This window comes from Chiloscyllium plagiosum, chromosome 34 (genome assembly GCF_004010195.1).
Source record: "Chiloscyllium plagiosum isolate BGI_BamShark_2017 chromosome 34, ASM401019v2, whole genome shotgun sequence".
Classification (NCBI taxonomy): domain Eukaryota; kingdom Metazoa; phylum Chordata; class Chondrichthyes; order Orectolobiformes; family Hemiscylliidae; genus Chiloscyllium; species Chiloscyllium plagiosum.
Window position 1 is genome coordinate 23,623,313 of NC_057743.1, and position 16,665 is coordinate 23,639,977.

General features: G+C 46.5%; 1 protein-coding gene across 2 annotated transcripts in view; it reads left to right on the top strand.

The window, feature by feature from the left end:
- LOC122540339 (tumor necrosis factor receptor superfamily member 1B-like) overlaps positions 1-16,335 on the top strand; it is a 35,658-nt gene extending 19,323 nt beyond the window's left edge. The window contains exons 1-10 of one of the 2 annotated variants that reach the window (XM_043675904.1): positions 4,579-4,633; positions 5,631-5,759; positions 6,473-6,622; positions 6,758-6,851; positions 10,115-10,256; positions 10,455-10,569; positions 10,789-10,863; positions 12,325-12,362; positions 13,080-13,410; positions 14,592-16,335. In XM_043675904.1, the coding sequence (XP_043531839.1) occupies positions 5,633-5,759; positions 6,473-6,622; positions 6,758-6,851; positions 10,115-10,256; positions 10,455-10,569; positions 10,789-10,863; positions 12,325-12,362; positions 13,080-13,410; positions 14,592-14,944 (1,425 nt within the window). In that variant the 5' untranslated portion in view covers positions 4,579-4,633; positions 5,631-5,632 and the 3' untranslated portion in view covers positions 14,945-16,335. Of the gene's footprint in view, positions 1-4,578; positions 4,634-5,630; positions 5,760-6,472; positions 6,623-6,757; positions 6,852-10,114; positions 10,257-10,454; positions 10,570-10,788; positions 10,864-12,324; positions 12,363-13,079; positions 13,411-14,591 lie in introns of those variants that run through there. The other variant, XM_043675903.1, reaches the window with a different exon arrangement.
- Positions 16,336-16,665: the final 330 nt, after the last annotated feature.

The window sequence follows — 16,665 nt, forward strand, 5'->3', positions numbered from 1 at the left end:
TTGCAGTGGGGATTGGAACCCGGGTGCCAGTGGGGATTGGAGACCGGGTGCCAGTGGGGATTGGAGACCGGGTGCCTGTGGGGATCGGAGCCAGGGGGGTCGGCAGTGGGGATTGGAGCCTGGGGGCAGTGGGGTTGGGAGCCTGGGGGCAGTAGGGATTGGAGCCCGGGGACAGTGGGGATTGGAGCCTGGGACAAGGTTGGGTTTGAGCCTCAGGGCAGGCTGGAGATTGGGCCTGGTGTTCAGAGTAGGATGGGAATGAGTTTGGGCCCAGGGTTAGAGTTGGGGGTTTAGTGAACAGAAGAATGAAGTATCATGGATAGGTTGGAAGCGAGGGCCCAGTGTAGCGTGATGGAAGGGGAGTTTAAGGTGGGATGATTGGCAGCTGACTGCATTGTGATTGCTGGAATTGAAGGGGATCCGAGATCTGAATGCCGATGGTAGGGCACAGATCTAGGGTAGAATGAGTCACTCAGACATGTGTTGAAAATAGTTTCATCTGGAACCGAAGCAATAACCGCTCATCGGCTCTCAGTAGCTGTTACTTGCGCTGATTTCACTGTGTGAGGTAATTGACGATCTCCTCATAGCACGTTTTCCATTCCTACCCCTCTCCCCACCCCCACACATCCTGGGTAATTGCACCCACAGCTCACCACACCATATTGTAGGCAAATCACTTAGTTGTTTCAAATGTAGTGAAACATTGTGTTTCTAGTCTGTATTTAATTATGGGGCAACACAAGGACCAGGTATGAAAGATAGAGACTGCAGTTTATTTTTCTATAAAAGGAAAATATTGACATTATATTTGCCGTAATAATAATTGTGGTTAGCAGGGCTCACAATATAAACTGTAAAACGAACAGGAACTGCATTCACACAGGCACAATTAAACATTGTAATATGAAAGATTTTTTTTCTTAATGATGCCCTGTTCCTGCTGCAATCTTCACAATAGCATCAGTTCGACTTGAGATCACATTGAGATTGTGTAATATTCGCACGTTATTATTGATGTAAGAATCAATGGAAAGATCAACCTTGCGCAGTCAGGATTGGTTGTGGTTTTAACACTGTTATTCGTGCTGAACACGTTCGGCTCCGAAAAATATTAAAACTTCCTCAAAAGAAATTAAAAATTCTATATTTGAAATTACTTCTAATGGAATGAATTTGTAAGTTTTTAATTTCTTTTGAGGAAGTTTTAATTTTTGAGTTTCTCCCTAAAGTACATGGTGATGTGCTAAACGTTATTCCTGTACAATGGCATATATTTGATATATATATATATATATATTTCCTGCATTTTACTTATCTACAAAAAACTTGAGTACCAAGGCTACAGAAGCTATGTTGCAATTATACAAAACCCTGGTTAGATCCCAGTTGGAATGGTGTGCGCAGATCTGGACACCTGGGGAAGGATATATGACCTTAGAAGGTCATGTATTTACAAGAATGATACCTGGCCTTTAGGGATTAAGTTATATGAGGAGATTATACAAATTAGGCCTGCTCTCTGGAATTTAGAAGTTTAAAGGTTGATCTCATTGATGTCTTCAAGATATTAGCAGCAAGACACAGGGTTGACAAAGTTAAATTATTTCCTCTGGTTGGAGATTCTAGACTCTGAGGCATAGTTTGAGAATTATGGCCAGGCTGTTCAGGGGAGATATTAGGAAACACTTGTACACAGAAAGGGTGGTAGAAGTTTGGAATTCTCTTTCACAAATGGCAGTGATGCATAGCTGATCAGTTGTTAATATTAAATTGGAGATGGGGTGGGGGAGTCCAGAAAGAGAGGGCATGGGTTTAGGGTGAGAGAGGAAAGATATAAAAGGGACCTAAGGAGCAACTTTTTCACACAGAGGGATGGAGGGATACACAGAGGGTGTATGGAATGAGCTGCTGGAGGAAGTGGTAGAGGCTGGTACAATTGCAATATTTAAAATGCATTTGGATGAGTATATGAATAGGAAGGGTTTGGAGGGATATGGGCCGGGTGCTGGCAGGTGGGACTAGATTGGGTTGGGATATCTGGTTGGCATGGACGGGTTGGACCGAAGGGTCTGTTTCCATGCTGTATGTCTCTATTACTCTACATATTTTTGTTAAGCAAAAATATTAAGGGCTATGGGCAGAAAGCAGGTACAGAGGAACCTCGATTACCCGAACAAAATGAGTGGACACTATTTTGTTCGGATAAGTGATTATTTGGTTAATTAATTCAATGCCTCTCCTCTGGGCTCAGAGTTTTCTGAAGTTTCCTTTTTGCTTGCTCTGCCTGCCTAGCTCCCTCTCTCAGTCTCACGGTTTGTTTCTGAGCAGTAAAGGACCTGCAGCATTGCTGAAGATATTTTTTTATTTCAAAAATATACTTTATTCATAAAATTATTTTGATATCTATGCAATTGGTGATGCCATACATACGTATACATTCCATTTCTTTACATACCATTAATCATTCGTATATAGAAGTCTGTACATTGACTATCCAGCTATTCTGCTGAGGTGTCAACAGAGCCAATTACTGAGAGCGCCCTCGGTGCTTCTTTGGCAGGCAGACCTTACACGGTGGTCTTTTCCCACTGCGCCTTGGCGGTGGCTGCCCCAAGCTTCAGCACGTCCCTCAACACATACTCCTGGACCTTGGAATGTGCCAGTCTGCAACACTCAGCCGGGGTCACCTCCTTCAGCTGGAAGATCAACAGGTTTCAGACAGATCAAAGAGCGTCTTTGACTGAGTTGATGATCCTCCAGGTACAGTTGATGTTCGTCTCGGTGTGCGTCCTGGGGAACAGGCTGTAGAACATGGAGTTCCACGTCACGGAGCTGCCCGGGACGAACCTCGACAGACTCCACTGCATTCCTCTCCAGACTTCCTTTGCGTAGGCACATTGCAGAAGGAGGTGTGTGACAGTCTCTTCCCCCCCGCAGCTGCTTCGAGGGCAGCGTGCGGTGCGGCTGAGAGTCCGGGCATGCATAAAGGATCTCACAGGCAGAGCCCTTCTCACCATCAGCCAAGCCATGTCTTGGTGCTTGTTGGAAAGTTCTGGCGATGAGGCATTCTGCCAAATGACTTTGACAGTCTGCCCAGGGAACCACTCAACAGGATCCGCCCTCTCCTTTTCCCGAAGGGTCTCAAGGACAGTACATGCTGACCACTTCCTGATGGACTTGTGGTGAACAGTGTTTTTCTTCATAAACTTCTCCATGAAGGACAGGTGATACGGAACGGAGTTCCAGGGAAAGTGTGAGGAGAGAGCAAGGGCAGGAGATCAGACATTTGGAGATGGTACCTGGGGTCCCATCAATTTCCAGGAGTGTTCTCGGCAGCATTTCAGTAAGCTGAGTTCGTTTTTAATCATTGTAATCAAAAGACACAATCAGTGTTGAAATACCTCTTTGATGTAATGTTTCTATCGGGACCTTGAGATCTCCTTCGGATAATCACCAATTCAGATAACTGATATTTGGATAATCAAGGTTCCTCTGTATATGGAGATTGGCCACAGGTCAGCCATGATCTCATTGAATGGTGGAACAGGCTTCAAAGAGCGTGAATAGCCTACTGTTCCTATGTGTGTGAGATTTCTTTAATGATTAGCTCCTTTGCCCTGTTCCTGATGCCACAAATCCCTTTAGAATGCCCGGAATTATAATTACTGCAGTGTAGATAAAGAGGAAGCCTGCATTTTAAAGCCTGATTAAATATTCCTGGCTGGTTTTCTGAGGGCAGTTGTACAAATGTTCCTTGGCCATTGACCACGTTATGGGCCATTCTATGCTAATGTCATCATCATGTAATGCCTGGCTGCAGTCTGTGGATCGAGTATGTGTATATCCAAGCTCCAACTATGAAAGTTTAGTAGCTGAAGGTCGTCGAGAATGTGAGAGGGTTCTATGAGAATATCTAAACGTGCAAGCATGATATTCAACTTGTTATTTATGATTTGAATGAATTGTAATTGAGTTACAAACAATGGTGTTTCTGCGAATAATTATCAGATTGACACAGCGCCACGTCAGACGTTAAGCTGTAATTCTATTTTCTGCTTCGTTTTCAAGACCTTTAGCTTGTTTTGCGATTTGGGCAGTGCGGAATCTGCATCAGCGGCTCAGATCCGGATTGCACGGAAATGCCGAGTGTGTCTGGCCTGGGCTTCAGGTTATATCTGGAGCACCGGCTCGCTCCGAACCATTGGCCCGAGATTGTAATCTGTGAAACGCTAAACCCTTCGCCACCCCAGCCCGACAGCCCGAGCTCTGCACTTGGGCATGTACCCGCTATCGTGAACTACAGTTGAAACCGCAGTGACGCTTTTCACAGAAACTGCCCGCAGGGTTTTTTTTTCCCCTTCATGTTCACTTCCTGTAAGAGAGCTGCAGTTTGTGGTGAAACACTGAACTCCGATGAGTAAGGAGGGCCTGGTGACTGTGCACGCTGCTAACACAGACCAGGAGCATGAGAAAACTTGCAGATTCAGGCTCCTCACACAAAGCTCTGATGAACTTACTTCGCAAATCTCGCCGATTGTGTTACTCCTGTATGCCCTGATTTTTGTTATTGTCCCTGCACCTCAAAGTGTTTAAAACTAACATTTGGATTCTTGCAGTGTAAACTGTCCAGGTACGGGGGGGAGGGGAACATCAAGGTTAAAGCTTCCTGTGGACTTTTGTAGGAACCTGTCTCAGAACGCTCTGTTGTCCAAACAGTGCCCGAGAGCTCGGTGACCCACGGGCACACTTGAATTAGCTTCATTTAACATCAAACATTAGAGCTTTAGCTGTCTGTGTCCTCCCTTTGTTGTCCACGGGCCCCAGCCTTGTCTCCTGTCTGCTTTTCCTGATCCAGCTTCCTAGCTCCCCTCCCCCAGGACCTGAACCCGCGAGGCCTGGCCAATTGGAGTCGACGAAACAGTTTAGGTTAACAGAGAATAAACGTTTCCGAGCAGAGAGAGCCCATGGTCAGGAAACGATGATTGAGCAACTGGAGCCAGAGAGGGTTCAGGATGAGATGTAGACTGAATTAAATCATTAAACTTTGCAGCTGTGTTTATTTTCACAGATTTGGATCTGGCCAAATCCTGTTTGACAAAAAAGTCATTAACCCTTTCAGGAGCCCAATGGGGATGTGGTACCTGGGGCAATGGCTGGGCAGCCTCCCCTGGCCATCCTTTTTTGGCTGAGATCTTTGAAGTGGAAGGTCAGATTGGGGTGAAAGGTCACAGTGGTGCATTCCTCTCTGCCTGAATGAGATTAGATTAGATTCCCTACGGTGTGGACACAGGCCCTTCAGCCCAACTAGTCCACACCGACCCTCCAACAAGTAACCCACCCAGACCCATTTCCCTCTGACTAATGCACCTAACACTATGGGCAATTTCGCATGGCCAATTCACCTGACCTGCATATCTTTGGACTGTGGGAGGAAACCAGAGCACCCAGAGGAAACCCACGCAGACACGGGGAGAATGTGCAAACTCCACACAGACAGTTGCATGAGGCTAGAATTGAACCCCTGTCTGTGGCACTACGAGGCTGCAGTGCTAACCACTGAGCCACTGTGCCAGAATAGTTAGACCCTTCAGTTATACACGTGGCTGATGAGTTTTATTTGGTTTCAGGTATGAAGAGAGAAGCGCCGTGCACAGAGAAGACAAACACTAAGTGTCAGCCTTGTGGGCTGAACCAATACACTGCGTTCTGGAACATGCTGAAGAAATGCCTGTCCTGTCAAGTCCTCTGTAAAGAAGGTAGTTAGAGGAAAATGCTCCCTCACGTCAGTGCCCTGGGCTATTCCGCAGAGAAATGCTGGGGATTGAGCCATTGGGATTTGGGCTTGGAACAGATCAGACTTTATACAAATGCACACGCTTTGGTTACTGATCCTGCAACCCCATCCCTGTGGGATCACTCACAGCACAGAGGGAGAGCATTTGGAATTGGTGCCCTATAGAGTTGGGCAACAGAGGGGACGATCAGTTTCACTGGGGTCAGAGCATTTCTGAGCAGTTGAAAGATGGATATAACTGAACATCGCTCACCAAGAATCTTCACTAACAAATGGCATGTAATTTTGTATGTAATTTCCCTTGCACATTCACAGAAACCCCAGTGTTTCTACTAACCAGGGAACCTATAACCCACAAATTCTGCAACACAAACAATTGTCCTCTGTATCCCCATCCTCGTTAATCATTAACCCACTGAGCTCTGAACCCCATCAAACCTTATGCCCTTTGAACTCGCACCCTTATCAACCTTCCACACTGGGCATTGAACTGATGCTGCAAGATGTATTCTCTCACCATGGGGAAAGGGAGACTGTGGTTCCAGGCTGTGCTGTCCACGCTTGGTGTAACCCATCGAGCTCAGTTATCTCATGTTGTTGGATTACTCTGATACAGCTCAGTCTGCACACTCACTGACCTCAGCTCCACCTTTCCATTCTCTCCCATTGTTATAGACCAGGACATGGTTCAAGACTGCACTCCAACCACCAAGAGAATCTGCCAGTGCAAACAGGGCCTGCACTGCATTGATTCCGCAAAGGATACGTGTAACCAGTGCCGGAAAAACACCGAATGCAAGGAGGGTCAGGGTGTCATTAAACAAGGTGAGATGATGTCAGAGCTGCTACTCTGTTTGTTTATGCTGTTTGCAGGGCTTTTCTGGGCTTGTTCAGGAATTGCCACCATTTCCTGTGATGGGATATTGTCACAAAAAATAATTTTGTGTTTACGCATCACAGGAACGAAAGACACGGATGTAGAATGTGCGCCATGTCCCCCTGGAACGTTCTCCAATAAGGTCTCTTCCACAGAGCCCTGCCAGCCACACATTGAGTAAGTGTTTCCTTACTTACTTCGATAGGGGAGGTGATGGCCTAGTGGTACACTAGCCAGCCTGTTAAACCAGATACGAGAGACACAGATAATGTTCTGGGGATCTGGATTCAAATCTCATCATAGCAGATGGTAGAATTTGAATTCAATGCAAATCTGGAATGAAGGGTCTAATGATGGCCATGAATCTATTGCCAAGTGTTCCCACCTGGTTTAAGGAAGGAAACTGCCATCCTTACCTGGTCTGGCCTACATGTGACAACAATGTGATTGGCTCTTAACTACCCTCTGGTTAGGCAATAAATGCTGGTCTAGTCAGCGACACCCTCATCCAGTGAATGAACTTCTAAAAATTGATAATCTGACAAACACAAGCTCCTTCCTGGGAATGGAATTCTCTTTTCCCAGGGACCGACTGACAGCATCAAACACTCCTGAGACAGGTACAGCGTGGGTTAGATACAGAGAAAAGCTAACTCTACTTTTTTTCAACCAAAAATAAGGCACCCTTAACTTTTTAAACTGAAAGGAAAGTTCCCTCAACACTGTTCCCATCAAACACCCCCTGAGACACGAGCAGTACCTGGTCAAATACAGTGTAAGGCTCTCTCTACGCTTTTATCATAACAGGAAGTCTAAAATAATCATGAACCAAATTAAAGTAACGGTGTCTGGGCTATGAGGCTCCCCTGCTCCTACAGTGCCCATCGGTCTCAAAAGGCCCTGACCGTGGCAGTGAGCACCATGTGCTCCTGCTCCTGGACACCCGAGTGCAGATGTAACTGCAAAAGAGGGATAGACAGTCAGCAACAGTGAGCCTATCCAGAGCCCATTGCCTGGATCCTGTTGATGGCCACCTTGGCCAGACCCAGGAACAGACCCCTGAGAAGACCCTTAGGCTAGACCACCTCTGCCTGCACTGGGTGCCCGTGCATCAGCGGCACAGAGCTGAGGTGCAACTGAAATTAAAGGAGCACTCCCATCAAAAAACAAAGCCAGAAACATTCCACATAGACATGAATTACCATCTCTTCCATATCCCACCATAGCCTCAAGGAGGCGAAGCCTCAAGATCTCCGGCTGGGAAAAGGGGGCCAGCAAGATAGCACCTTCATCCCTCGCCCCTCCTTCCCTAATTTGGAGGCCAGGTGACTGATGTAGACCCCTCTCTGCCAACTCAGGGCTCTGTTTCCTGATACAGTGTACGTTTCTTGCAGGAGGCTTACTCCCTGAAGGATGTGAGGATACAAGCCCTACACTCTGTCTCTTTGCTGTCATTGATTTTGGGGCTGGCTATGGATGTCTTCTTGTCACCAGTTTAACACCTATTGGACAGTGGAGGGACTGTTCTTTTACCCCTCCACTTACCGAGAGCGTTGCAGAGGTCCCCTTGGCATTGCCACCTCATGGTCCTGACCACTCCCAGGGCCGCCAGTACCTGCCCAGCAGATGGGACCAGTAGCGGTTAGGGAGCCTCAACAGTCCAACATCAATCAGACTCTGTCTCAGTGTTGTTTGTTTAAACAAAAGTCCTGGGGTCTCTTTTGGGATAAGGGGAAATTTGTCCACAAGCACCACATCTCCATCACCTCATCTAACTCAGTGCTTGTGATCGATGTTTCATCATCCTCCAATCTGACATCTCCGACCCCCAACCTTTCCCCTCCATTGAGTGTTGGGAGTGGTTCTCAGGTCAACATAACCCTGCCTTGAGCCCACCCCCAGGGTCAGCAGCAGGAGGATCCTCCGCTGTGACCCTTGCAATTTCACCTAAATCATCAGGACCACTAGGTGGCAGCACTCCTCCATGTCAGGAAGAAATCCATATTTAGGGCAGAGGTGCCTGGCACAAAGGCCTGGGCGCGGGTTATGGGCACCACCCCCGACCTCTCCTCCCTAAGCTGGTGGAGGTGGGGACAAGGAGCTCTGATGGAATGAAGGACGGGATGTTTGACAAAATGACCCTCTGACCCATGACCTCCAGAAGGTCGATGGGCAGGGAAACCCCTCCAACAGTGAGCCCCTTCTCCTGGGTGATGTTTACTGCCCGTTCGGTCTTCAGGAAGAACACTACCTTCCCATACATTGTAGACACAGCGAATATGATGGGGATATTAAAACCACCCCCCGCCCCCCTCCCCCCTCCCCCCACCCAGCCAAGACCACGACGGAAGTATCAATGCTTATCTCAGTGTGGGATAACCTTTCACCCTGAGCTGCTTGGTCATGAGGTCAGAGAGCAATGAGGCCCCCGAGGCGCAGGGGCTGCCCCCCATCCTGCCCACTGCATTAGTGCCGCCAGGCCCCACTGTTGATGTTGATGGTCCGGCCACCGATATTCCCCCAAGGGACACCCCCCTCCCTTTTGCAAACAACACAAAGTCCTTCCCAGCACCACTCGTTGATCTCGTCCTTCAGGCAGAACCGCTCGCTGGTCTAGTCCTCCAGGCAGCACCACTCTCACTTCCCAAGTGTTGGCCATTTACTACCGCCCAATCCACAGGCCCCAAAACACTGCCTTAATATGGTGGGCTCCTGTCAATAGCAGCAACAGGTGAGACTCCAAATTCGAGATTCCAACAGCAGCAGAGCAAAGCTAGCTCTAAGTAATGCTCTTTTTACACTGTCCCCCTCAAACACATCCAAGGCACAGGGATATCACAGGGTTAGGGAAAGAGTAAAGCTTGGTATATACTATTACAGTTAAATATTCCCAGGACAGGTACAGCATGGGTTAGGTACAGAGTAAAGCTATTGCAGGACTGGTTAGAGTATAGCTCACTGTCATATTTTTCAGTGCCTCATGGCTGCTGAGTGTGAGATTGATGACTCAGTGCCAAATTGATACCTATTTTCTATGCTGGTTTGGGGACTTATAGAATTGGCTATGACTGTGTCAACCCATCTCACATGTGGCTCTTTAACCCAAGCCCTGAGCACCTTGACTGCACCAACTGAACATTTAACCATCACATGGTCTACTTTGTGTCTTTATTGGGGGTGATTGGGTACAGAGTCTCCGAGTAGCTGGTGTGTTGATAGCTATCCTGAGCTAAGGAAGCTTGTTAAAACGTTCTCCCCCGGCAAACAGCTGTTGCTGTCTGTCGCCATGTTACTGTTTGTGCCTTTAGCGATTGTAATATCACAATTCCATTGCAGACATTGGTTAGCGTTTCTGTAGCTCTGGCACCTACTGGTGTCATTCACTGGCTAAAGCAGCCTTTGAGGGAGTTACCATGGTTAATGCAGTTGCTTCTTTGCAGCTGTGCAGTGCTGAGGAGAAAGATTTTACAAAATGGGACCAGCTCCAGGAATGCAATTTGCGGCGATGAAATATTACCCCTGCCCCCTACGTTGAGAGGGACACCTTCAAGACCTCAACCCAGCTCTCCTGCTCCAAAACAGGTATAAGATCCCACATCCTTTTAACTAATTTAAATCATTGACAGCTATCCCTCACGAGATTGTGGAAAGGTCCTGGCAGAGTGGATCTGTATCAGGAACATACCCAATCAAGTTCCTGGGACTGCTTCAGTTTACATTGTGTGTTACTGCAGTCTGTGTGCCAGCACTTATCTCTCCCATGTTTATGTTCCTGTCCAGGCCACGCATCTGACTGAGATAGAACCAATAAGTGTCACCAGTTGGGCACTGGTTACCACAGCACTCAACAGGACACCACCCACTAAACAGCTCCTAGCTTCCCACTGGGTAGTGGGTAAGTTTGAGAACTCCTTTTATTTTTGGTGGTGCTATACAATTCTATCTTCCACCCTTGTATCTTGCGGCTTGTACATATTTTCATCCTCCACGATGGAGATATGGGCCCTGTTGTAGTCACGTTGTCTCCTGTTAACCATCTGGGTCAGCCCCACCACTCCCAACCGCTCAGTTTGATCTTGATTTAAAACAGTAAATTTTTTTTTTTGTTTTTTAGCAATCGGTGTTTCTTCTATCGTTGTGATCTTGGTCATAATAATGATGCTGGTCTGTGTCCTTCGCAGAAGAACAGGTACTGTGGGATTGGATTCCAGCTACTAACTCACTCCCAAGTTTCTGTGAACTCAGTCCCGGATATTTCTTAGTCTGTAAATAACCTAACCAAAGCCCTTGACTAAACTAGCGCCTGTTTGCCCTAATGCAGACTTAGGGCCCGCTCCACTGATCATTTGGAGCACTTATGCATAAAATTTCATTTTAGTTTCATTGGACGCAGTTCAGAAAAGCTTAACTAGATGGACCCCCAGTTGAAGGGATTGCCTTATGAGCAAAGGTTGAACAGGTTGGGACGGTATTCAGTGGGATTTAGAAAAATGAGGGGTGATCTTATTGAAACATTTAGAGTTCTTAAGGGACTTGACAGAGTAAATGCTGAGAGGAAGTTTCCCCTCACAAGAGAGTCTAAGACTAAAGGACATAGTTTCAACATGAAGGGCGCCAATTTAAGACTGAGATGAGAAATTTCTTCTCTCTGAGGATTGAGAGTCATTCGAACTCCTTGCCACAGAGTTAGGGGGAAGAGTCCTTGGGTGTATTTAAGGCTGAGATAGATTTTTGACCAGTAAGGGAATCAGGGTTTATGGAGAAACAGGGGTAAATGAATGTATGGGAAATGGCATATCAACCAGGATTCTTTTGAATGAAAGAGCAGACTTGAGGGGCCGAATGGCCTACTTCTGTTTCTACTTCTTATGGTCTTAATTTAGTGTTGTTTTTATATTTGCATCCAGCAACAAATATTATAGGAAATCCAGTCAGCATGACTAACTTAATTCCAGGAATTTGGTAGAATTATATTATCAAGAATCTGAGTAATTTCAGTTCTGTGGAATGGCCCTTGTAGAATGAATCAGTGTCGGGAACGTATGGTTCAGAGTTGCACACAGGCCAGAAACGATCCCGAAATGATATTAGGGAGCTCGATGAAAGCAATGGTTTCATGATCACGATTAAACTCTTTAATTCCAGATTTTATTTTTGGATTGAGTTCAAATTCCATTATCTGCTATCGTGGGATTCAATCCCAAGACTACAGAACATTACCAGGGTTCCTGGATTAATTGTCCATCGCCTCCATTGCTTACTAAATACAAGGGCTCCCCCAAATACTAAAAATGTTGCTGTAAACGTACATACCCAAACCTCGTTATGTTGAAGCCATTAAGGCACTTGCCCTCTGGTGGCCATCTATGGGTTCTGCAGGTTAATTCCTTTCTGCATTTCCGAGTCTGGTGCTAATAATGTGTAATGATCAGCTCTCTGCTGGCTCCCAGGACCCCACAGTGGGATTATTTACCTGGTCAGGAGCTTCACTTGGTTAATGACATTGGAGAATGACCTCTCTCCATTATCCCAAGCATCCCCTTGCACATGTTCTGAGCTGATCCCATCTCTGAGAATCCACCAGATGCTGGTAACTTGATCAATCCCACAGCATTGATTTAATTCTTTATTCTTTCCATTTTTCTTGAAGGGAGGAAGCCTGATCTCTGGAATCAGAATCCAAATATGGTAAGGACTAAAGTTCCACTTTGTTTTAGCAAAGTGTGGCCCATGGATTCCTAGAATCTGTCACACAGTCCTTGTGTCACTGGAGACCACATTCAGTCTTAATGACATTAGTACAGGATCAGGGTTCAGAGGGTCAGAGCATTGTTGACCCTGCAAGCTGTACACACTGCAGGCCAAACACTGGGGAATAGCTGGACTGCAAGCCAAGCCCAACAAATGAGGTAGAAGGTGGAAATTGCGTGAGCATGTACCATAGAATCCCCACTGTGCAGATACAGGCCATTTGACCCATTGAGTCTGCATTGACCCTCCGAAGAGCAGTTCACTCAGACCAAATCCCAACCTATCCTCGTGACCCTACATTTCCTATGGCCAATCCACCTAATCTACACATCTTTGGACTGTGGGAGGAAACCAGATTACCCAGAGGAAACCCACACAGACACTGGGAGAATGTGCAAACTCCATATGGTTGTCTAAGGGTGGAATCAAACCTGGGTCCCTAGTCTGTGAAGCAGCAGTGCTAACCACTGGGGTACCTTGCCACTCACAGAACAAATGAAAACTAAATAAAACAGTAACAGTGGGCAACAAATGACCTATTCTCCCACATGTCTGTGTGACAGTCAGTTTGTAGACAAACTGTTGACTCTTTCTCTTTTTTTTTGATCCTTGATTTTTTTTTTTAAAAAACATTTGAATTATTTTCCTCGACAGCCCACGAAGAACGCTGATTCAGTGGAGATGGCTTGTTTAATTGGTATAAACGAGAATGAGCTGGAAGCAGTGAAAGCTCAGAATGGGACGCTTGAGCAGAAGGAATGTCCAACAGGAACTGTGGCTCGGACAGAGCATTCCTGCTCACTCTCCAGATCCAGCAGCAGCAGTGGGTCAGGGGGTGTGCAAAGGAAACCTGGCCCAGGATACAGCTCAAAGGAGGAGGAGCGCCCTCAGACCCACCTTGCTCTTGCCCATTTGAACAATTATTCACGAATTGATTCCCAGGAAGATCAGGGATACATCAGCAGAGAATCCCGGCCCAGTTCAGGTAGGACAACTCTTTTTTTCGAAAAATAAATTACTGTCTTTTCATTGAGGGGATGAGGGCATTGCTTGGCAAGGCTAGCATTTGTTCCCTGTCCATAAATGCCAATGAACAGAGTGGTCTTCTGGACTGTTTCAGAGGGCATTTAACAGTGGACCACACTGCTGAGAGTCTGGAGTCACATGCAGGCCAGACCCGTTAAGGATGGCAGAGTTCCATCCCTAAAGTACCTCACTGAATCAGATGGGTTTTTACAACATTACTCTCAGTAACAGTGAATTTGAAGTAATGTTTCAGTTCTGCATTTTATTAACTAATTTTGAGTTGATCCTGCCTCCCCTGAACAGTAATGTGGACGTGTGGAGGACTAGGCCAGTGAGGTTACCATGAGACAATAATTTCCCCTGGGCCCAAGGGGGCTCACTCGCACAGGGCTAGAGCTTGGGCAACCTCAAGGCAGGAGCTTGATCGATACCGTTACACTCCCGTTGTCCTCAGGTCACTGGGCACAGGCTCTTTCCCCACTGGGCTGAAGATTTAACAGCACCTCAGAAGGTCAAAGATAGGCGTGTTTAATGCATCAAAAGCAGATGCTGTGTTCAGTTCCCAAATAGTCACTCACATGAGGAAGGGAATGGCTTGAGAATCATTATCTTGCACCATCTGCCAGTGAGACTGAGTTTGTGTGTGTGTGTGTATGTGTGTGTGTATGTGTGTGTGTATGTGTGTCTGTCACGTGTGAAAATAGATTTTGTGTGTGCTGCTAGAGGGAACTTGTACCCCAGAGAGTCAGCATTCTGACTCCGTGTCTTCAGTAGGAAGGAGCAGTTTCCCTTATTTGTTGAAACTTTATTGCTGGAACAGCACAGCAGGTCAGGCAGCAACCAGGGAACAGGAGATTCGACGTTTCGGGCACAGGCCCTTCTTCCTGAAGAAGGGCCTGTGCCCGAAACGTCGAATCTCCTGTTCCCTGGATGCTGCCTGACCTGCTGTGCTGTTCCAGCAATAAAGTTTCAACTTTGATCTCCAGCATCTGCAGACCTCACTTTCTCCTCGCAGTTTCCCTTATCCCCATCCTGGCCCTACTCTGGGATAGGCACCTTCCCATGGCTCCCGTGCTGTCCTAGTCAGGAAATCAGAGGGAGGAGTGTTGTCGAAAGTAACTGATTGTTATGTTTATGCAGGAGCTCCATCCCCAGTGATGGAATTCAGTGGGAACCCCACAGTGAGTGTTACAATAAATACCGGCAAGTGTTACGTTAACTGCTGCCATCGTCCGGGAGACGGGGCCTCCAGACCGCTCTCTCCTGAGGAAGATTATCCTGCTCCAGCAGAGGAGGAAGGAACTGAGGTGGATGAAGGGTTTCCAATCCAGGAGGAACACAAGGACTCTGAGTCGGAGATTTGGAAAGAGGCTGGTGTTCCAGTGGAAGCTGAGAGTGAAGGTCACTGGCAAACATGCAACTCAGTACAACGACTGGAGGATGTGAAGGACTTGCAGCTTCCAATCCAGGACACTTCTGGAAAAATGTACTGATCGAGGAATGGAGTCATTATGGAAATATCTATGTCCTTGTATTGAAGATAGCTTGAGCCTTTGAGGGCCTGTGACTAAGGTCTTTGCTCACCAGCTATTGGTTGCTGATTTAAAGCTTGTTAGGATGAACATGGCCCAGGTTATGATGTGGGGCTGGAGCAGCGTCAAACTGTCCTGAGAAACATGAGTTGAAAGTTCACCCCTCCCACCCCACCCCAATCACTGACAGTGTGAACTTAGTTCCTCAGAGTGAGGAATCGGGACAAGTGACATATTTCTTCAACTCCTGAGCTGATTGGGTGATCCTGGGCTGACCTTGCTGAATAACGGCTCTGCTAAGATGATCCAAAGGTCATTGCTGAAACTGGCAGAAACTAACGCGTCTGCTGGTCAGACCTGTGCAAACACTGCCTACATAAAGAGGATTCAAACTATCCAGCCAGCCCCACATGAATGTGATGCCTTGTGCTTTTCCAGTTCAGGCCCAAAACTTCTGATGATGGAAGAGGCCAAAAATGTAAAAAAAAAATCCAACTGGGTAAATGATTGAGAAATTGCTGTCTGACTGCCCCTTTGGAAATATAATTACTCGTCTGGGAAATCACCCTGAATTTCCTGCAGGGTCCATGTAGGAAAAAAAAGCCTCCACCTCTCGCTTGAAGCGATCCAGCCTTCGGTCTGTTCCAAAGTTGGACTGTTCTGTGGGAGAAGAATCATTTCCTCACATCTAACCAAGTTCCGAACTTATAAAACTTGCAATTGTATCTTTCCCAACTTATTTACTGATTTAAAAATTCAACTGGGACACAGTCAATTCATTTTACTATTCTATAAAGCTAAGTGAGATCACTTCTTAGATGTTACTTGTCTTGAAGTGTAGAGTCCCAGTTCTTTTAATGTAACTTAACAACTCTGTTCGGTCTCAGCAGACCTCTGTTCCATGGGTTGAATGTTGAGTAGGAAACTGAACCCACTCCAGAGTTTGAGACACACTATGATATTAGTCTGGATCTGCACCACTTTCCGTTAACATGGGCATTAGCCTGAGTTTCTATCTGTATTGTTATTCTCATCAAACTGCACCCTATGAGTTTTTACACTGGCAACCAAGAATACACTGGATTGCAAACAGGTAATATAAATGAGTTAAATGCAGATTAGGATGGTTTTCTATATTCTCTGGATTCAGCTGATTGTATAAAATTAAACCATCCTTTCATTTTCCATTTCATGGTCCCCATCTGGTCCTCTGCCCCCTCCTCTCTCTCTTGCCCCACCCCTCTCTCTCCCCCTACCCTTCCTCTCTGCTCCATCTAGCCCTCTCCTCTCCTCTTTCAATTCCTGATCTTGATCAGATGGGCCAATGGGCCGAGAAGTGGCAGATGAGTTTAATTTAAATAAATCTGAGGTGCTGCACTTTGGGAAAGCAAATCTAAGCAGGACTTATACACTTAATGGTTAGATCCTAAAGAGTGTTGCTGAACAAAGAGACCTTGGAGTGCAGGTTCATAGCTCCTTGAAAATGGAGTCGCAGGTAGGTAGGATAGTAAAGAAGGCGTTTGGTATGGTTTCCTTTATTGGTCAGAGTATTGAGTACAGGAGTTGGGAGGGCATGTTGCAGCTGTACAGGACATTGGTTAGACACTGTTGGAATATTGCGTGCAATTCTGGTCTCCTTCCTATCGGAAAGATGTTGTGAAACTTGAAAGGGTTCCGAAAAG